This window comes from Juglans regia, chromosome 2 (assembly GCF_001411555.2).
Source record: "Juglans regia cultivar Chandler chromosome 2, Walnut 2.0, whole genome shotgun sequence".
Taxonomy (NCBI): domain Eukaryota; kingdom Viridiplantae; phylum Streptophyta; class Magnoliopsida; order Fagales; family Juglandaceae; genus Juglans; species Juglans regia.
In genome coordinates, this window is record NC_049902.1 from 14,048,275 (window position 1) to 14,071,597 (window position 23,323).

Sequence of the window (23,323 nt, forward strand, 5' to 3'; positions counted from 1 at the left end):
CCTTGATTTTCATGCAACATATCTTGAAATAATACAACCATATACCTCATATTCAAGTTCTAACTTGGTCTAAGCATCAAATCTAGCATGTCATAGCAAATAATCTATCAAAAGAAACATCAAAGCCATAAAATCAAGATCCTAGCTAAAATCACAAACTAAACCAAACAAAAACCCTTTTTGACCAATCGGTTTCTATCACTCCATAGATCATGCAAAACCATTTTATTAAGACCTAACATGCTTTGAATCAAACCATAATCTACATAAAAATCATGTGAACATTTCATAAAATCGAGATCTACACAACTTCTCATCAAAATATCACAAAACTCCCAAGGTTTATTAACAAACACCCAAACCGAACCCTTCCATCATCAACACCAACTTTCATCCAACAAGTCTCTAAGAAAAATTAACCAATACACTTCCAAGTAAACTAGACTAATTACTTAACAAAATAGAAGATGTTTGAGCCAAAGTAAATAAATTAGAAAAGGTTGGAACAAGGATGCAAAAGCTACCCTGAGTTTTCTCTCTAGCTTGCTCTCGGTTTTCTCTTGACAAGTGTGGGAGGAGATAAAGAGGGTGTGGGATGTATAGGAGGGGGATGACTTGGTGGTTGAGTGAATGACACTTGAGGTGAAGTTAACTTGTGAAAAGAAGGAAAAAGCTGGAGATGGGTTGTTGTTTTTGCTGTTGTCGAGTGGGTGAAGGGAGGGGTTTCATGTTGCTTGTTTGACTTGCCATAAGTGGAACTATTTGGGACTAAGCATGAGGTGGAAATTCAGACATGGTATACCCTTGTAAGAGGGTGGAAGCTTGTGGAGGAAGCTTGGTGCAACAAGGGGTTTCGGTGGGATTAAGGAGGGGCTAACCGAATGGACTCCATTCAGGGTTTCATTAGGGTTTCGGTTCCAATTCTAATTTTTCTTGGTCAAATGTATTTACCAAGATGTAAGAGAGTGGGTGAGGGTGTAAGAGTGTGTAATTGAGTGCTTGATTGCTTGTGGAAATGGTTTAACCAAGTGAGAAAACACTTACAGAGTGGCATTTAGGGTTTGGAAACATTTAGGGTTTCTATTTTCCTAGCCATTTGCGGATTCAGTTTCCCTCAAACTTTTTGGGGTTTCATTAAGGTTGAAACTCTCTTGTGGTTGGCCAAAACGTACATGAGTGGATGGAATAGTGAATAGTGTAAGAGAGCATGATGACAAGGCTTGATTCACACTTTATCACTTACACACTTGTACTCCTCTTGACAAGTGTTCCAAGGTTTTCAAGCGAATGGCTAAGATTGTGCGATGTGTCCAAAAATGTCTTCTAGTGATCCTAAGTGGATTTGGACATCCTACATGGCAATTTGACAGTTGTTTGAACTAGATACCACGTGGAGATCTCCAGAAGGATTACTATTTATTCGAAAAAACCCAAAACTTTTTATTGCACCATAAAATCTTAACTATTCATACAACTCTAATGGTGCAATTTTTTTTGTAAAACTATACTCCTAAGTGCCTTAATTAAATAAAAATGCAATTTCATCTCCATACTAGATCGTGATCTAAATACACTAACAGACTAAGACCTAATCGATCACTCGGTTTATAAAATCCTTTCGAGATTTCATGACGTTTCTAAGACCTATCGAATTTCTTTCGGAACGTTATACTTGTGCCTTTGCTCTCAAATTTCTTTCTAAATGTTAAATTGCTTCTCATCTTGTGCTTTTGCTCGCCATAGCATATTCCTCGCCTAAATGCCTTCTTTCCGATTGCGTTTGCCCGCGTCATTTTCTACACATCACTCGCCTTCTGCATCGGGTGTACTTCCCTTTGATTAGGCGAAGTCCTCACAAAATTTATATCACGTGACATTTTTAATTTCAATTAATAAGTGCTTCTGAATAATGTACTTTTTTTAGAGATTTCATTTTTAATCAAGTACTCTGTTTTTCTTTATTAAATGTTATGGAATCTTTAATACTTGTCACAAAAGTGTAATGTTTTAAGTTTAGTGACATTTGGTTCTGCTAGCTCTAAAACCTTTAGAGGGACGGAGTGTTACAATGAGATCAAATGGAAATTATTTGAGGATGGCACACTATGGTCTAAGGACATGGTTAGTCTTGTTAGGCGAAGTTCCAAGTCTTTATATTAATGGTGTGCTTAATAAGGAAATTGATGTAATGACATGTTAAATATAGGTGCCAACTAACATGAATGTGATCTGACTACATGAATGGTGTTTTCTGCATAAAGATGATGTTTGCATAAGGCTCAAAGTAAGTGAATATGTTCATACCCTTCTAACTGTTTTATGCAAACAAAAATGTCATTTTTGCAAACTATGCTATACGTACATGTTTTAAGGATAAATGTGTATAGACCGTTCTCTGACAGCCCCTTTTACATATACCCTTATTATTACATGTGATGCATCAATAAAAATTGATTGCATGCTTCTGATTGTATATATATAGTATTGATACATTTTTTTGAAGTAGTTGTAGCCCAAGAATACGATTGAATACCCCACAGTGATGGCTTGGGCATTGATATGTTACTCGGATATTCATTCATGAAATAAATAGTAAATAAAGTATATAAAATGTAAATAAAGAGAGATATGATGATTTACATGGTTCGATATAAAAGCCTACTTCTACGGGTTGTTTGGAGGCAAAATCTACTATATTCGGTGATTTTATAGTCTCTCATTGCCTCCCATAACTCTCAATACAATGGAGGAAATTAAGGTTCCCAATGGATAGAAGAAGACACATTGGCCATAGAAATCTAGAGGGGAGGACCCAATCAATCGCCCTTGATTCGTAGAGATACCCTCCTTTTATAAAAGTTTTTTTCATTTTTTAGAGTAGTTGAATCCTACTTGTCTTGTGTCACTTTTTCAATCAAATTTCCTTATCTTTTATCTCTTTCTTTTATTCTTGGCAATGAGCTGGACTCTAATGCATTTCATATCCAACATATAGTATCACTATATATTGAATGAATAAAAGATAAGGAAAGGAAAATTTGAATGAAAAGGAATGAAAAATTGATTGAAATGCATGTTTGACCATTTAAGGTAAAATACTTAAAGGGCCATGACAATGAAAACGGTACCATGAGGTTAGACTGTTGGTGGTGCACCAGTGATAACCCATTCTTGAGGAGTCTAGGTTCTTATCAACTGGCCACAAAAAGAATTAGGGGTGGGCTTCGACTCCAATAAGAGTCGAAGCCTAAAACCAACTTCGTTTCCTACTTCAAGAGGGAGCTAACTTCTGCTCCGCTTTACGTAATTGGTTTTGGAGTGGAGTCAAAGTTCCCATTTAGAGTAAGGTTTTTTTCTCCAATTTCTTACCCACTTGCACTTTCCCAACATCCAAATAAAGATTAAGAAATTTCTTACTTAACACCACCAATCGAACCTAAAGGAGAAGTTTTGAGAAGCACTGGCCAGACCCGATTAGACCTCCTTCACCCTCAAGCGCCACTTAGCACCACCAAGACTACCTTCACATATAGACAGCGTCGACCGACTGGGCACTCCCTACCTTTAGACAACTACCACGAACCACACAACCCAGCTGAGACCCAACATATAAGGAAGGCCACCCAAATCCATCACATTTTCCTCCGTCTCAAGCTCCACCACCACGCACAAAGCGTAGCTCAGCCCAAAAATTCGTCTCGTTCTTCCCTTCCTCTTGATAAGTCCTTGCCAATCTATCTCCTCTGTTTTCTAGGCCTAACGAAACCCATCTCACCTCTCTTGAACTCAGCCACTACGCATAGAGGAGGGCGTATAGCACCACCGTCAATCTTGATTCAACCACCATCTCCATCGCACTCTGTTCTTCTCTTGGTCGATAGCACCCTATTCTTCTCTCTCGAATCTCGGCAACATGCACTCTCTTTCTCTCTCTGATCTACTTATCTCAACACCGAAAACAAGTGAAGAAAGGGTAGAAAACTCATGACTTACGTGGGTGGAATTTACAGAGCCGTTTTAAGATTTTCTTAAAAAAATATATAACAAATATTTGGATGATTAGTCTCATGGGGGCTCGAGCTCCATTCATGCGGTTAACAAAAACTGCCCTAACCATCAGGCTACTTGGCCTTCTATCTTTTTTAGTGTAATATAAAATATATTAAGTATAACTATTGGAGTCGGAGTTGGTAGTCTAGAATCTTGTTCAACTTCAAACTCTGATTTTTCCAACTCCGTCGAAGTTGGAATCGAAGCGGGCATCAGATGGAGTTGAAACAACGGAAATTTTGACCAGTCCTAGAAAGAATCATAACTGCAAGGGTTGCTAACCCTAACATATGGGGGTTAATAGTGTGCACCAGCCATGAGGTTAATGAGGAAGGAATATTAAGGCAAAATAAGAATTTATGAGGTTGAATGTTAATGCATGATGGAATGACTGAGGAATGTATAAATGTGATGAATGTGATTGTGAATCTTATTACAAGACTGAAAACTCATATTCTTATATGTTTTTACAATATGAAGAAATTCTTATTGAGTATTGGACTCATTTTTATTTTAAATGTGCGACTATGTCAGGTGATGCTTAAAGTGAGGTTTGAGGAATTTGACTAAGAGAGAAGAGGCGGAGGCCTAAATCATCTACAAAGGTTAAATTTATGATTTTCTATGTACAAGGTTTGAGGAATTTTAATAAACATTTCCGCATACTCTCTGTTAATTTTATTAAATATGTTTTATTTTTATGAAAATGAATCTTTTGTACTGAGGCGCTTTTTTGAAAATAAAATATTTTTATAAAGCGAGGTTAGTAGCACACCGATCTATCTATTTTCTAAAACTAACGCTATTCGTAATCCTATGGGGACTGTGTGCTCTAGGGAGTTGTTTTTTCTGAACTATATATTTTGAGATAATTATGTATGTATTGAAATTTTGTGGAGTTTAGTGTTTTTTTTTTTTTTTGTTATAAATTGGAGTTCAATTATGTCTATTTGGAGGAACGTATTATTGAAATAAATGAGTTTTACATGTTGAAGTTTTTCCTATATCATTTATAAGTAGGGGTGGGAATCGGGCGGTCCAGACTTGAAAAATCGACTGGACCGGCCAATTTGGTCCGGACCGGACTGAACCTAGAATGGTCTCGGTCAGTCTCGATCCGAATTTCATAGGACTGAATTCATTCGGTCCAGTCCACGGTCCAGGAGTTTTTCAGACTGGACTGGACCGGACCAAATGAAAATTAAAAAAATATGTATATAATTTATATATATTAATTATATAATTTTCATTTAACCAATTAACCTAATCCTATCACTAACTCACCATTCAGTAATTATTAACAAATACTAATATTTATAATTTTATACTAATACTAATATTTATAATTTTATACTAATACTAGTATTTATAATTTTATACTAATACAAGTATTATATTAATAGTCTAGACTCTAGACTCTAATATGGTATATAAAAAAATACTAATAGTCTAATATAGACTATAGTTATACTTATATTAATATAGTTATAACTTATACTAAATCACTATGACTAATATTAGTATATTACTAATATATAGCTATACTATATTACTAATAGTCTAATACTAATACTATTATATAATTATAATAATCATGATTCATAATAACTAATCACAGATTGTAAGGATACCTATAGCACATATCATCAATTCAAGAGATAATATTGTATGGAAGCATACAAAAAATAGTTATTTTGCAGTCAAGAGTGCCTATCACCTATGTAAGCAGAGGCAAGATCAGAAAAAATGGGAAACTTCAACAAAGGGGTGCATAAAAAATTATGAAAGCAAATCTAGCAAATGCACACTACAAATGATGTCAAAGTGTTTATTTGCCGTGCCTATAATGATGCTCTACCCACAAAGAAAAATTTGTGCAAGAGGAAGATTGTAAAAGAACCTTTATGTCCAATATGTCAACAGGCAGAAGAAACTCCAGGTCATGTTCTATAGACCTACCCATCTGCACAGGAAATATGGATGTTAGGAAGCAAAAAACTTCATAAAGCTGCTTTCAATCATGAAGAGTTTGGAGATATTTTTATACACATGCTTCATAGATTAGGTACAACTAAAATCTCTTTGTTTGCAGCAATAGCCAGAATGTTGTGGACAAGAAGAAACAAGATGATATTTGAAGACAATTTTCTAGCCCCTTCAATTTTGATGAAGAGAGCAACACAGGAGTACAATGACTTTCAACAGCTGCATCATAAGCAACTCAACTTGAGAAATCATGGCAGAGTGGTTCAACTAGGCTCCACTCATTGGAATCCTCCTGAGACAGATTGGATTAAGATAAATTGGGATGTAGCAGTCAGAGAAAGAGGTCATAGAATTGGAGTTGGGATTGCAATTAGAGACTCTAAGGTGGATCTACTGGCTTCATGTATGCATCCACTACAATTCTGCTCACAAGCTTATATAGCAGAAGCTAGAGGTTTAATATCATCTACCAAGTTGTGTAATGAGCTCAGTTTGCAGAAAGTAGTTTTTAAGGAGATTTACTTCAGGTTTTAAATGCAGTAAAACAGAATGTTCAAGAAAATGGAATGCTTCAATGCCTTGTGAAGGATGTGCATTCGATCTTGGCAGGTATAATTTGGCAGATAACACATGTCAAAAGGAATGCAAATTAGGTAGCTCACCAGCTAGCACAGAAAGCACTTTACCAGAGTTGTGAGATTATTGATATTGCTTGTATCAACCCAGATATAAGTGCTCAAGTTATGGCTGAAGAACATAGATCAGGTTTTTGTGCAAATGTAATACCTACAGCACAAACTGATGTAAATGTTGTAGGCTCTTGTAATGTAGTGTCTGTTCCTGACCTTAATAATGTAATGGCTAGAGGCCATAGTGATGTTTGTTGAATGAAAGTCAAAGTTTCAAAAAAAAAAAAAAAAGTCTATAGTATAAATGTATTATTATATTAAATATAGTATTAGTATCACTATATCATTATAATATATATATATATATACAAACATTATAAGTCTATGTGTAGTAGTAACAGTAACACTATAATAGTATAATATATAGTATTAGTATATATTAATATATATTATGAGAGTTATAGCATAATACAGTATATAGTATTAGTAATAATCTAGTATCAATGTATTATTATATAATATATATATTCCACAATTAGTATATATTAATATATTATAAGAATTATAGCATAATATATGTATAATAGTATAGTATTAATATCACTATAAGTTATGAGTTATAACTATATATACCTAATAGGCTTATAAGCTAATACAATAATTTATTAATCATATAATGATATACCTAATACAATGATTTTTTGTTTTTCTAGTCTTTTATATAGATTAGTTTTATTTTATCATTGTATTTTTCAAGATCAAGTTTTTTTTTTTTAGTATTTTTAGCTAAAAAATGTATAAAATTTGAAGTGGGTTGAAAATAATTGAAATTGAGCAAAAAAAAACAAGATTTAGATGGGTTGAATTATCCATTTTGGGCATGGTCCAGACCGAATGGACCGACCGGACTGAAATGGACCGGACCGGTCCTATACTTTACTTGCTCCGGTTCAAGGTGGAAAATTCCTGGACTGAATAGGTCCGGTCCGGTCCACAAAACCACCTAAGATCAGACCAGACCGGACCGAGATCACCCCTATTTATAAGAGTCTATACTATTATTGTTAGAAATTTGGAGTAATAGGAACTCATTCACTACCTCGTTTGTTTTTACAGATGAGATGATATGAAATGAGTTAAAATTAAAGTTAAAAAGTTAATAAAATATTATTAGAATATTATTTTTATTTTAAAATTTGAAAAAATTGAATTGTTTATTTTATTTTGTATAAAAATTTAAAAAAATTATAATTATTAAATAAAATAAAATGAGTTCAAATAAATTATAACAACAACCGAGGCTTGAATCTCGGATGGAAAGTGACATTAATGCTCACTGGAAGGGACATTTTATTCTTCTTTTTCTTTATTCATTTCCGGATAAAATAATAACATAATTAAAAAGAATAGCAGTCGGAAACTGGCAGATTTACTCGCGGAAATTTGTGAAAACTCAGCTTTTGTGGGCCCTAACGTCGCATAAACGTAACAGCCAAAATCCAATCGTGCTGCATCTTTTCACTCAAGGCGTCAATTAAAAGAGTACAATAAATAAAACTAATGCATTTTGTCTTCAGAGTTTCATGTCTATATTTTCACCATAATTCGTCCTTAAAACGCCACGAACAGCATTGATGCATTGTAACAATTTAAAGTGCAGCTGACCATTGACACCTCCCACTATGCAAACCGTCAAAGATACATAACATATAAACACAAAGTAAAGTTCCAGCAAATGGCGACGAGTGCATAGATCCATTTTGCTACATATGCAACACATCACTCCAAGATCACCAGTCATCGGCTCCTTTTGTAATACCAAGAATAACAGCAAGGGCAGCAAGGATAGCCTGCACATGGAGCAGTATCGCAAAGGTGTTAAGACGTAGAGCCGATGACGCTAAGACCAGCCGATGCAGGGAAGTGTGACTATGACACCAACCAATGGTAAATATTTGAATTTTAAAGTTGGAGTTTTAAAGTGATGAATGTTGATACCTTTCTAATATCTGATTGAGCAATTAAAGGAGGTGTGTAGTGCAGAAACAATACGTTGTTCTAAATAGTTTTCACTTTTGATCCTTGTATGTTATTATTAAACACCATCTTTCCCGAAGTTACAGAAACAAACCTTACTACAAATTGAAACTACCTTGGCAAAATGCAACTTAAATGGTAGACGAAAGAAGTGGATATGAAATGGGATTGAGGAAATGCTAAATACACTCACTAAGAAGATTGTTACGACCTGATCTAACCATAGTTGCAATCCCCTCTTAACAGTTGTTACCACTATTAAGATTATACTTTCCCAATGTCAATTCCCTCTCATTTACCAGGCTTTTAAGTTTCAAAGTAAGGCCTTACCATGGGCAAGAATCCAAGTCTGACCTGATCAGACTCAATAAAGATTTGACTTTGTGCTTGGGAGATAAATCCCACTAATGGTTCTAATCACGAGATATTTATATTGATATTTTAGCATTTTAAAAGGAAACATAAAAGCAAGATCTCCAATATACACCATCTTCATTTAAATTCAAACTGAAACTGAATCTGAACATTGCTTCAGTATATATGCATACTAGTGGTTGTGCAGAAATAAATTTAAGGATATTCATCAAACTTAAAAGAAATATCTAACTGTTTCTTTACATAACAGGTAGTTAATAGATATATACAGGCACACGTGTGTGTCCGCGTAGAGAGAGAAAGAGAGAGAGAGCCTGTAACAGGAAATCCACAAAACCGGAGGTAAACATTATAAGTAGAATATTTTTGTTTTCGATAAGTTGGAGATTTATTGATAGAAAGAAACGAGTGAGACCATGGTACACATGGAGTATATAAGAAAAATACCTAGCTTTTAAAGGAAGAGATCTGGAAAGTAAAACTAGAAAGAAACGGGCAGCCATCCAATAGCACAAAGTTTTGGAGGAAAAAAAAAAAGTCCTAAGACCCACCATTGTTTTCTCACAACCATCGAATCGAATATCATTTCATTTTCACCATAAACATTTAGCATATAGGAATCCCTTCCACAATGTCTCACTTTGATGGCTATTAAACGCACCCCTTCCAACACTTCAGACGTTGTACCGCACTATGAGGCATAATGCACATCAGTACAATTTGACAAGATATAATTCCTTAGGGCACTTGTTCTTTGCAGTGGAGTAAAAGATAGTTGACAGATTCCAAATTCCTCTTGCCCATGCAACACCAATAAAACACAAATACTTGAAAGTTCTCAAATTATCCAAGGTGAAGATCTTCCCTAAAGCAACCGTTCACATAAAAAATGCTCCTCTCAAAGGAGTTTACCATGCCAAATATTCTTCCATGGGAAGTGGGGGGATTAAGGAAAGCTAAAGCATTGTATAATGATCTAACCTTAAATACACAAACATGGTTTGACTGGTATCTGCCACCAAGCCACCAATATCATCTCTACCACTCACCTCGGGGATCCAAACCATCACCGCAACAAAATGAAGATATTTGAACACATGGTAGGAGAAAAAAGAATCTACCAAGATTTGTCGGGATACAATACCTTATAGTTGCTTCTCAGCACGAGGAAAAACTTGACCCAGGTCAATTAGGATGCTTTGATGTCACTCTTTTCACCGTAGCAGCAAAGACCAAAATTTTGAAACTTATTGCCTTGCCCCAAAGCCCTATGAGAACGGATTCAAAGAGAAGGCTCTCTATTGATGTAACATCCCAATGGAAGGCTCAAGCCATATGGTCTATATTCCAAAAGGACTAGTCAATGATATAATTGGAGTCCCATTAGAACCATTATAAAGAGCAAGAACTTCTCCTTCTCAAGCCATATGAGATCTCATACACAACCTACCCTTATCCTTATCATATAGAATATCACAATCTTCCCCTCTTAAATTTTCAACGTCCTCGTCGGGCTAGTCCAACATAGGTGGCAAGGCTCAAGTCCCACATTTCTAGTTAGAACCTAGCTCCGATACCATTTGTAACATCCTAATGGAATGCCCAAGCTATATTGTCGATACTCCAAAAGTACTAGTCAATGATACAATTGGAGCCCCATTGAAACCATTATAAAGAGCAAGAACTTTTCATTCCCAAGCAATGTGGGATCACATACACTATCTACCTTTATCCTAATTATATGTGATAGTACATATGATAAGAATAAGGGTAGGTGGTTTAAAGCTTCTATTTAGAATTTCTCGAGAATATGCGAGGTATAGGACCAAAAATTTGACGATTTGAACTTTTGGAATCTTAGGTTCGAATAAATGATGAGGACTAAAACAGACATGAAAATGATGTGAAAGTATATAGGTTATGCTTGAGGTACTAACAAATTCTGAGGTTGCAATTTTAATAAGGGGAGATTGTAACGACCCGATCCAATATTATTAGGGATGAAATATGGGTAAATTGTTGGGCCTAAAAAATGGTTTTAATACACACGAACTACTTATTTATTCAAAATTAGTTAGGCCCATAAGCCCAAGTCATTAAGGCTTAGTTGATTTTAGAGGATATTAACAGGCCAATATTATAGAAGCCCAAATTAAATTAATCGAGTCATTTTGAGTTTTGGAAAGACCACAGGCCCATAATTTATTCAAATGGATTATGAAAATTTTTATTGGGAAATTTTAATTGGGCTCAATAATCGAGTTAAAGCCCATTTAATATTTATGGACCAAGTGAGCCCCATTTAATTGGTATTAAGACTAGGAATTATTTTATAAGCCCGAAAAATATTTATCAGACAAGTTAGGCTCATTTTGGAATTTAAGATTGGCTCATTAGGGTTATTAAGTGGCTTAGCCCATCAAAATTATAGGCCAGCCTTATAATTTAGTTGGACCCAATAAATGCATCAACCCATTTGCTAGCCCACATGAAATGGACCCAAACTGTGAGACCCCAGGCCCAGTCTATACATGAACTTCAATATTCAATTTCAAACACACTACACACTAGGGTTCACACCTCATAGCAACAATATATATATATATATATAGATATGTGCATTAAACACCTTCACACACAGTCGGATCCCCTCTCATGTGCGTAGAAAATTCCAATCCCCAGGGTTGCTGTAGCTTTGAGTTTTTTCGTGTGCAGCTCCTCCTCCACGTTGTTGTTGTCTCCTCCAATCCACTGCCCCACCATCAAACACCAACAAGGCTCTCCACACCACAAGCCTCTTCCTCCACAAACAACCGCCGCTACCTCCTCACGTAAGGAAGTCCCTCCTATTCACAGACACCGCGAGCCACCCAGTTGCACCACCGCAGCCCAGTTCCTCCACGCATCAACCTCACATGGCCAGCCCCTGTTCTAGCCAACAAAAACAGAGTACAACCATTCCTCCAACCACGGCAATGCTGCTCCAAGCTGCCCATCACCGCGATATTCCCTTTCTCTCCACAGACCAAACAAACAATGTGCCATCCATGAAGTAACTGCACATCGTCTTGGATTACATCCATTGTAGTAGCTTCACCACCATACCACGTTGGGGCCACCACAAACCATTACAACCCCAAGCCGCGACTCACACATCCTTTCCCCATGCCATTTTCCTCTCAGGTTGCACCACACGAACGAGCACTAGCCACCAAAGGCTGCTCAGCCACACCTAGCTGAAGACCACCAACCAAGACAATGCCCAGCTCTACGCCGGAAAACAACCCTCAATTTCTCCCTCTATCATGGTACAATGTATCCTCTCTACGTATCTCTGTCTCATGCATATTGTGAGGTAGTCTCGAAGAAAAGTGGCAAAGGAGTCAAAAGGACTATACGATTACATAGGATGCAGCATTTCATGTTTTACATTTTGGGTCTTGCAACATGATTTAAGTGGGCTAATGGTTATTAGTAAATAAATGTGGTTTTAAGTCTATTTAGGTCTGGTTTGCTTTCAAGACTAAAACCCAAAATTTTGAAAATCTCTCATCTTATCATTACAACTTTTCCAAATTCTCACACAGAATAAAATAAGTAATTCAACTTTTTCAAATCTCAAAATAAAAATAATATTAAAAAATATATTCTAACAATATTTTATTCAACTTTTTAACTTTAATCTCAACTCATCTCATTTCATCTCATCTCTGAAAACAAATGAGGTGTTAGTTATAAATATCGGTAATGGGCCTAGTAAGGAATTCAGGTGGTACGGATGGATTTAGGCTTGATGATTTTCCAGGTGTTATTATTCAAGTTTGTATTGTTTTCACTTTTTAAAATTAAAAAAAATGTAAATTCAATTCAAACATCATTTGAAATACCGAAAACACTTTATATTTCTCAACAAACTTCACATCCAATCATTTGTCAAGGTTTTCATTAAAAAGAAAAAACACAAATCCAAACCATTTTTCACAAAAAAAAAAAAAAAAAAAAAAAAAAAACACATCTCAAGAAAAATTCATCCAAACAACTTTTCAAATCTACACAATCACTATGACAAATCCAAATACAAAACAATTGTCAACATATTTTTATCCAAACATCTTATTTTTCCCACTCACTTTCACAAAATCCTATACAAAGCACATTACAAATCTCAAAATTATTTTTAAGAAATCAAGAAATTTTCAAAATTTTCACCAATCAAACATGCCATTACCCTTCCACCTAAAAGAACAAATCTCACTGAGCTAGGTAGAAAAGGAGTCATCCATCGAGCCTTTTTCCTTTCTGATCCACAGATGGCTCAATCTTTAAGTCTAAGGATTGGATGAGCTTTGTTAGGGAATCCTATTCAACATGAATATTTAAAGGAAACCTTCTCTAGGTCTTTACCATGATGCAAGCCCTTACATCACATGAACCCCTATTGGGCATTTTAACCACAATAGTTAAATTTGAGAGGGATTGGTCAAAGCCTGACTTCAATTAAATGCCACAGCAGCCCAAGCAGCTTCAAAGCCATGGCCCATATCCCAGCCTTATCCAACCTTTGAATTAAGGCCTCATTTGTATTCACAGCCCATCTCAACTCATCTCACTACTATTCACTACTATTCAGCAACTTTAACTCACAAATCTCACTACTATTCACAACTCACCTCACTACTATTCACAATCCATCTCAACTCATCTCAACTCATTTTTGAATCCAAACGACACCTAAAAGATGAAAGCCTCTCAAGCCCTTCAATTGGCTTGTTAACTTAAAGAGGATGCCCTAAAAAAAAACTTAAAGAGGATGCTATTGATCCTTCTTTACACATTAACAATGGGTATCACTCCTTGAAAAATACTAAAGAAGCTCCTACAATGGATGGAATTCCTATGTTTGTTGTTTGTTCACCTTCCTCATTACCTAACAAAAAGAGTTTGTCGTTTGCTGACCATTCCCAACTTCAAAATTTAAATTTTCCACCAATACAATTTCCCTTCCCCGGCATGCTATTCTCATTACTATCAATAACCACAGTCCTAAGAGGGCCCCACATACAATTTGACTCAGCCTTGCCCACCATATCTTCCACCATGCCCTTCAAAAAAATACCATCCATTTTGGATTTGGAGACCAACAGTGAGTCTTCTGCAACTGTATCAATTGGGACCCATTGCCAATGCTATATTTCCCTTCCGGAATTACCAGGAGTCCCCATGAACCAACACCTCCATACTTTGAAATGGCCATACAACGACAACAGAGATTAGAACATCACTACACAAGATACTCTCTATCTCTGAAGCAAGAAGTTTCACATTTTGGCAACCCATCCGCCCAAAACAAAGCTGCCACGGCTGTCGACAAACAACACATGCCACTATGCCCAAGTAAATAGTTCAAGCAGACCCCCTACCTGTCACAGGGATGCCCACTGCTGCCAACTCAAATATGTTGAAACCCACATAAAAAAAGACGAAAGCCATTCTAGGATTATTGCAATAACGACAAAATAATGGAATATGGCTAAGAGGACTACAAAATCTTAAAACAGTGTGTGTGGGTGTGGGTGTGGGTGTGTGCGTGCGCGCGCGTGCTTGTGTGTGTGTGTGAGAGAGAGAGAGAGAGAGAGATTAGTGCAATTATCAGTAGAGCATATCCTCACATGAAAAAGAAAAGAAAAACTCAAGAAGAAGAAAAAAAAATAAGGGGTAGAAAAGGATGATGAGATAGAGAGAAGTGTAACTCACAGCAACAGTGCAAGCAATATATCCAGGTTTCTCCCGGTAATCAATTCTGGAACACAGTAGAACAAGTGCCCCAACATACCAGGGGATGGCAGCAAGGAAGAAGCCAATAATAAACCTTCAAAAGATAACGCTTTTCTCAGTATTAACAACTCATAAAATTGTACTGAAATCAAAATATGACTACAGTGAACTAAGATATGATAAATATCTGAGAACATCATTAATAATTCCCAACATTCTATTAGCCTTAGATACATGAATCTGAAAGGAAAATGCATGATTACAGCAATTTCAAGGGGCGAAGATTAGAGACATAATCCCAGAAAAAAAAAAATCATTCTCAGACTGACTGAGAGTGAGGGATTGAGGAAGTCTGGACACAAATTTTCAGGCATCTGAACATTCATATTGAGTAGATTCTCAGTCACTCAAGTGTATTATGCAAATAATTATAAAAATTCCAGCCTAAACTAATAGATTCTCAGTCTCAAATTAATGCGCAGATATTAAAAAGCCAAGGAAGCCTTTTGTCGAAATAAGAGTACTTGTTAGACAGTAGCAAGCCTTGTGGACACTTTGACTCCCTAGAAAGGAGGGGCAGAGAGACAGAGAAAATTATTTGTACCCAAATAAAATAGAAAGAAAAAAAAATCTCCCAACAATGCAGCACAAAACCCAACACAATGCTAAAGGATCTTAAAAACTCTACAAAAGGCCAAAGAGAAAATTCGAAGCAATAATTAGTAAAGTCATCAAACTCGACAAGCTCCACCTCATCATTCTTAAATAATCACCTTATTTACACCTAAATGTTTTCTCAGCTACATCAGTTAAACCATTAGTTCTAACTTCCTGGATATACTAAAGTTTCTTGATCAGAAGGACACAGCATAGGCAATAATGTCCAGGAGAAGGCTAGAACAAATGGACAAGGTTAATTCCAATTAATTTACTAATTTTGGGGAAAATATAAAGTACTTATTGCATGTGATAAATATTGCAGCTCTTAATTTGTGGGTTTTATATTTTTATACAGTGATTTGGATCTGGTAAAAGTTAATTTAGAAATTTTGACATTGAGAATATTACATTACATTGCTTAGAATACACCAAAGAAGGCATGAACTTAGTAAAATCAAAATTAATTGTCAGTATTTATTCAGCAATTTGGTTTCTGTAATGTAGAATTTGTGTAAATGTACCTTATCTGGTAAACATTTAAGACCTGAACCCACAAATTAGCATATGGAAATTTCATATTTGAGGATAAAAATACAAACCCATATCACAAATTCTTACTGAATATTATGTTGATGTAATACTTAAGAGCCTGTGTTTTAATAAAATCAAAGTATAAACAAACCATGATGAAAACTTACAGGAACCAGCCAAAACCAATACCACAGCAAGGAAGGCGGCGCTCTCTCACTGGTGTTCCCTCGGCGACAGCATAACCTTGAACAAAGTTAAACACATTCAAAAGTATAAATATAAAAACTCAAATGCAAACATACACAACTGACAACTTAAAAGTCATGATGGTTATTGAACTACAAAGAAAAAAGTACATAAAAATCAATCAACTTTATAATAGCTGTTATAATACATACATCAGATAGGATAATGAAACTCCGAAATCTCAAAATCTCACAAAGATTTCAAACAAGTCGCAAATTTTCTTGTTGATAGACTCCAATGGAAACATTACAGAGTGCAGAAGATCAGCAGTTCCTCTGTTTTGTACCCGTTTGTGTGGCTAATGTAGTGCATTTGATAGCGGAGAAATACTTTTCACTTATCTTTTTTGTACATTTAGTTTTTGTTTGATTATTTCTCTGCTGATTGCACAGTAACCAGTTACGATTTAATTAAAGCTCACAAAACCTATCCACTTCACAGGTTTAATTTAAAATCATCACATATTAGTTATTCATTTCATTACCACGTTTAACTTACAACCCCAGTTGATTGGGCGGTTTTAACCACAAAGAGCCCAGCTCTATCACCCTGGGTTGGGCATATGTATGGGTAGACACGAGTTAATTTTTTCATAAGTAATAGCAATATAATAAAAAAACTGCAGAAGTATGTGTCTCTATCTCTATTGATCAGGTAAAAAAAAAAAACTAAAAAATATAAATATGCAAATAATTTTCATGAACAAATAAGAATGGACTCAGCAACTATTCGAATTCAACACAACCAAAGCCCAAAAATTCATTAGCCAAGAAAAGAAAAGGAAGTACCCGGAACAGATTGATATCCATGAGCATAGTACTGAGGAGGATAGGACGGAGGAGCGGAGGGCTGGAAGGCGCCAGGCGGAGGGGCAGGCTGAGGCAAGCCGATGACGGGAGGCGGAGGAGGAGGAGGAGGATAGTTGGGGACGCCTTGGAAGGTGCCGTACTGAGGCTCAAATTGCTGATGCTGAACATGATGATGTTCGGCGGATGCGAAACTGTTCTTTTCTTCCTTGCTCATATTATCGTCAGGTTATTAGTCTTATTGATGTTCTGTCGATGATCAGACGATCCCGTGTGGAAAACCATCATCTCTACGACACATCTTCTACTTTAATGTGGAAGCTTGCAATGGGAACTTCGTGTGAATTACAGTTGACCCTCGGTCAGGTCGTAAATTAATCACGGCCTTACAGGTGGCATCGTTGGCCCTCCTTAACCTTGTAAACTACAATTTATTTTGTTTCAAAAAATACACTACAATTTATTTTGCACGCCAGTATCAAACTAAAAAGAAGTGGATGATATACTTAGAGAGGGAATACATGAAATGGAAGCAAAGAACTAGGGTGACATAGCTACAACAAGGGAATCGAAACACAAGATACTACCATCTCTGTGCAAGCCAATGAGAAAAGAGGAACATAATTTTGCAACTTGTGGATGAGATTGGACTTATTTTGACAAATAATGAACAAATTGGGAAGGTTTTTACTCAGTTTTATTGGGGCTTGTTTACAACCTCTGAGCCTACTCACATTGAGGAATTTCTTAATGCTACTGAAAGAAAAGTAACTCAGCAGATGAATAACAGGCTACTTCTACCTTTTAGCAAAGAATAAATTAAAGATGCAATTTTTCAAATGGGGTCATACAAGGCTCTAGAGCCAAATGGATATGGAGCTTACTTCTATAAAAAAATATTGGTCTGTCATGGGTGATGAGGTATGTGAAGCCATTTTATATTTTCTAAATTATGAGCAAGACATGTCTTTTATTAGCTACACATACCTTGTGATGATACCAAAGCATAACAACGCAAAGAATATTACTGAGTACAGACCAATCAGCTTATGTAATGTACTGTAATTGTTACAAAGTTCTTAGCCAATCGAATGAAGGAAATCATGTCTGCCATCATATCACAGAATGAGTGTGCTTTTATTCCAGGAAGGCTAATTTCAGACAATATCTTAGCAGCTTATGAGACTCTTCACACTATAAAAACAAAGTTGAATGTCATAAAGGATATATGGCAATGAAACTGGATATGAGCAAGGCCTATGATAGGGTAGAATAGAGATTTCTCAAAGAAGCAATGCTTAAAATGGGGTTTGATAAAAATTGGACTAGATTGAACTGATTCAAAGTTGTATAACTTCTTTATCATTCTCAGTTTTACTTAATGGGGCATCTCAAGAAGTTTTAAACCATCAAGGGCATTAAGACAAGGTTGTCCTCTATCCCTTTTTTATTCATAATCTGTGTTGAAGCATTAACTGCTAATTTGATCCAAGCAGAACATAAAGGTTTAATTTCAGGGATTCCATTGGTAGGAGGGACAATAAAGATGAACCATGTGTTCTTTGCAGATGATAGTCTGTTGTTCTGTATGGCCTCTCTACAAGAATGGGTAGGATTGAATCAGATTCTACATGGTTATGAATTGGCTTTTGGACAGCAACTCAACAGACAGAAAACCTCACTGTTTTTCAACACAAACACTAAGCAATTGACTAGAAATTATATCATGGAAGTTGCTAATTTAAGAGCTTCTACTAATCTGGAAAAATACTTGGGATTACCATATTTTATTGGAAGGTCGAAACTCAAGGAATTCCAAGGCATTATTGAAATAGTAAGCAAGACAATTGAGAATTGGAAGAACAAGTTTCTATCACAAGCTGGAAAAGAGATTTTAATCAAGGCTGTCATCCAGGTTATTCCCACATATAGTATGAGTGTTTTTTCATTACCTAAGACACTATACTATAAACTAAATGCTGTAAAGGCAAACTTTTGGTGGGGTTCCTATGAAAATAATTCCAAAGTTCACTGGAAAAGCTGGCAGAGTTTGAGTTTGAGTAAATCAGAAGGAGGAATGAGATTTAGGGACTTATTGAGTTTCAATCAGGCCCTACTAGCTAAACAAGTTTGGAGACTTCTTACTCAACCTTCATCATTGGCAGCCACAATAATGAAAGTAATCTATTTCCCCAGTTCATCTATTCTAAAGGCTAAACTTGGATCAAGACCCTCATTTGTATGGAGGAGCTTATACTCAGCAATTGACATAATAAAAGATGGATGCATATGGAGAGTAGGAGATGGAAAAAAAATTAAAGTGTGGACTAATAAATGGATCCCAACAACTGAACTTTGCAACATTCAATCACCAATGAGAGTTCTGTCAGGTAATGCAAAAGTGGCAGAATTAATTGATCACAACAAGGGATGGTGGGACATACAATTACTGAGCAAGGCTTTCAATGAGGCAAAGATTAAAGAAATTCTTAAAATACCTATGTCACAATGAGATAGAGAAGATAGGCTAGTATGGAAAGCCACAACAAATGGTGATTTTTCTGTGAGAAGTGCATACCACCTATATAAACAGCAACAACAAAATCAGAGGGGGGAATCTTCTACAAAAGGGGATCAAAGGGAGTTATGGAAACAAATATGGAAGCTGCAAACAAAGAATTTTGTAAAATTATTCATTCGACGTGCCATTACTGATGCTTTACCAACAAAACAAAATTTGCACAAAAGGAAGATTACAGCTGACCCATTATGCCCCATCTGTCAAAATGCAATTGAAACATCTACTCATATTCTTTGGTCATGCCCATCTGCACAAGATGTTTGGGGGTTAGGAAGCATTGATGCAAACTTTGGTTCCATTTTTCTTAGCTTGCTTCAGAGAACAGACCAAGAGGAGATCAATTTATTAGCAAAAACAAGAAGGGAAATATGGTAGAGGAGAAACAAATGGATTTTTAAAGGCAATTTCCTATCTCCAGAAGCAATAACCAACAGAGCTAAGCAAGCACAACAAGATTTCAAACAGATACAAATACAGCAAGAAGGTATGCACAAGAGGATGCATCCACAAGCTAGCAGACAATGGATTGCACCACCATATACATGGCTCAAACTTAACTAGGATGTTGCTATCAGAAAGCAATATTACAGAATTGGAATTAGAGTGGTTATTTGAGACAAAGAGCCTAAAGTTTTAGCCACCTTAAAGCAACCAATTCATTTATGTTCACAACCAGATATTGCAGAAGCTAGGGGTTACTCATGACTGCAAGACTGTGTAAGGAACTGAACTTGCAAGATGTTATTTTCGAAGGGGACTCAACTCAGTTGTCAATGCTATGAGACAAAGCACAATACAAAATGGAATACTAAGCTGTTTAGTGGAGGACACTAAGACCACATTGCTAGATACAAATTAGACAATACAACATGTGAGAAAGGATGCTAACAAGGTGGCACATCAACTAGCTAAAAAAGTTGTTTCATTAGCATAAGAAACTTTTGATGTAGATTATGTAGATACTAGCATCATGCCTTTTGTAATGGTTGAGGCCATAACTCTGGTTGAAGTAATGAAGTTATGTTCTTTTCAAAAAAAAAAAACTATTCCACAATTTTTCACAATTATTTAATCAAATGTTAATTTTATAACTAATTTAAATTTTATTTTGATATGTATATATTTAGAAAAAAAAAAGTGAATATTTTATTAAAGAGTTAGGCTAAAGTTGTTCAATAATGGTGAATTGTTTCTTTCATGTTTCTCACAAATTACATGCAACACCCAGGTCCAATATTATTACAAATGAAGGATAATTTTATTAGGGTTGAATTAGGTTTAATGAGACATTTTGGATAAACCAACAATAATTTATTGAGATTTACTAGAAATTTTTAAATAAGTCCATATGTCCAAAAGTTTATTTTAAGACTCGTTAAAATTTAGTGTATAATTTATGATGGTATTGATGGGCTCATATTTTTTTAGAAGGCCAATTAAGATTTAACGAATAATTCTGAATAGATCATGATCCCAAGATTTTATTATGGAATTTCATTACACTTAATAATTAGGTTAAAGTCATTTAATATTTATAAAGTAAATGAGACTCTACTTAAATGGTATAGTCTCAGAATTTATTTAAAAGTCCAAAAATATTTATTGGACGGTCCATTTGAATTGTTAAGTGACTTAACCTAAAAAATTATAGGTAAGTCCTATAATATAGTTGACCCAATAAATGAGCAAACACATTTGTTAGAACCCAAATAAGGATCCAAGAGAAAGCCCTAGGACCTAGGGGTCAAGCCCATAGTTCAACCCAAGACCTAAGGTGTAACACCATGCTCCTTCTTTCTGACGTAAGCAAATTTCGAGAAATGAATTTATTACAAGGAGGAGAGAACAGTCCGCCCCTTCTCTCTAGTGATTATGAGTCTCGTCTATGCGTTTTAAATACTTAAGCCATGTTTTAATGTTAGCAGTTGATTCTTAAAGTACACCCAGTGTTTTAAAGCGCTCAACTATTTTAAATGTCCTGAAAATATTTATATGAGATATTTCCAGTGTTATTGAATCAAGTTTGACTTTAAGTAAGACAATTATAATATTTTTGAAGAGCTCCAAAAATTCTTCAAAAATATTATAATTGTAGAAAATCATTTTATCTAAATGATTTCAGTTATTTAAAATATTTTGGGATTTAAATTACTTTGAAAACTCTAATTAACTAAATAGTTTTATTCTCTAAAAATAATTAGCAAAACTTCATCATTTTATTAATGATGAAAGAATATTATTTTATTAACTAAAGTTTAGTTTAAATAATATTCTATCTTAATTACTCTCAGTGCTTTTAGTTAAGTTAATGTTTACGCATTTTCAAATCAGTTTTTAAAGTCCACCGTTAGATCATCTTGAATATCCCAAGATGAAGGGTTGGGATTAAAACCCTAGCTCCCTCTCTTTCTTCCTCACTTTTCCCTTTCCCTCTCTCTCTCCTCCCGTTCTCCCTCAGCCCATGTGGTTTCCCCCTCACTCGATCTCCTTCTTCAGCCCCCAGCGCCACCATGTGCCACCATGCGGCTCCACCGACCACCTCACCAGCCTCCCCTCACGCCAGTGAACATCCCCCACTGTTGAAGTGCCACACGGCAGCTTCTCCTTCCCCCACGCAAGCCCCTCTCTCCTCTCGGGTTCCTCACCCCTTATGGGCATAGCGTCCTAGTGAGCTAGCGCTGCCTCCACGCCAGACCACCATGACTCTTCCCTAGCCACCCTCTACCGAACCCAACCGCCTTAGCTCCTCCCTAGATAGCACGCACGTAGCCTCCACATGCACGGGTTCACCATACCCACGACCGAGCTCCATCTCCCACGACCACCGCACCACCACCAGAAGCCTCATCCCTCACCGGCGACCTCCCTAGCCATCCCCATGCCCAACTGAGCCACCTAGCTCTCCCACGCTCTGTCACTCTCTCACTGGTGTTCCTCCACCTCACGGCCCAGATCCGCCGCCTCCATCCAGCATGGCGCCACCCTGACGCCACCACAAGCTCCACCACTCCTCCTTCAGCCCTTCCATGGCTAGCCATAGTCCCCAGCTACCCCTAGCTCACACGCACCCTCACCCTCTCGGGTGCACTATACATGGCTAGATCTGTCGTGTTCCACCCCTTATCGCCACCACGAGGCCACCACGAGCCCTTCCAAGACCACACCTAGTTATTCACACGCCCAGACAGCCACCATACATGGTGGACAGTCACTGTACATGGCTAACCGCCACTATACGACCTTAGCCGCTACCCATAGACTCCCCACCATGTTGGCCACCCTCGCATAGCCCAGATCTACCCACTAGATCCTAGATCTGGTCCTAGAGGCAGTCCTGTTGTAAGGTCACGGTAGTGACCGCTACCGCCCAAGCTAGTGGCTTCTGACGCTACTGGCCATGCCAGACAATGAGCAACGCACGGGTTATCCCAACGATGGTATAACTCTCTTTCCCTTATCCTTGTTACTATGTTAGTTGGTTGGTTAGGATGTGGACTATGCTGTTAGTATTTATGGAGTTTGCTGTGTAGTGTGGTGATGTGAAGTGCTGCATACGTGAAGTGTTGGGCGTAGTTGGGAAGTGTGTTGTGTCGTTGTGGACTATGCTCTGAAGTGTGGTTGTGAAGTATGTGGCGTTGTGTGGATTG

General features: G+C 36.6%; 1 protein-coding gene across 1 annotated transcript; it reads right to left on the reverse strand.

Moving 5' to 3' along the window:
• Positions 1-8,195: 8,195 nt before the first annotated feature.
• On the reverse strand, positions 8,196-17,433 carry LOC108995984 (60S ribosomal protein L18a-like protein). The gene is made up of 4 exons (XM_018971688.2): positions 17,078-17,433; positions 16,211-16,286; positions 14,832-14,946; positions 8,196-8,515 (listed from the first exon to the last, which is right to left on the reverse strand). Exons 1-4 carry the CDS (start codon positions 17,310-17,312, stop codon positions 8,456-8,458), a joined length of 486 nt encoding a protein of 161 aa, XP_018827233.1. The 5' UTR covers positions 17,313-17,433; the 3' UTR covers positions 8,196-8,455.
• Positions 17,434-23,323: the final 5,890 nt, after the last annotated feature.

Bases quoted from the DNA above. Each gene is read 5' to 3' on its own strand.
- LOC108995984 (XM_018971688.2), bottom strand. From the start codon at position 17,312: ATGAGCAAGGAAGAAAAGAACAGTTTCGCATCCGCCGAACATCATCAT. The intron at 16,287-17,077 runs GTACTTCCTTTT...ACTTTGTTCAAG, and splicing joins TGGATATCAATCTGTTCCGG to GTTATGCTGTCGCCGAGGGA. The intron at 14,947-16,210 runs GTAAGTTTTCAT...TATCTTTTGAAG, and splicing joins ATTGGTTTTGGCTGGTTCCT to GTTTATTATTGGCTTCTTCC.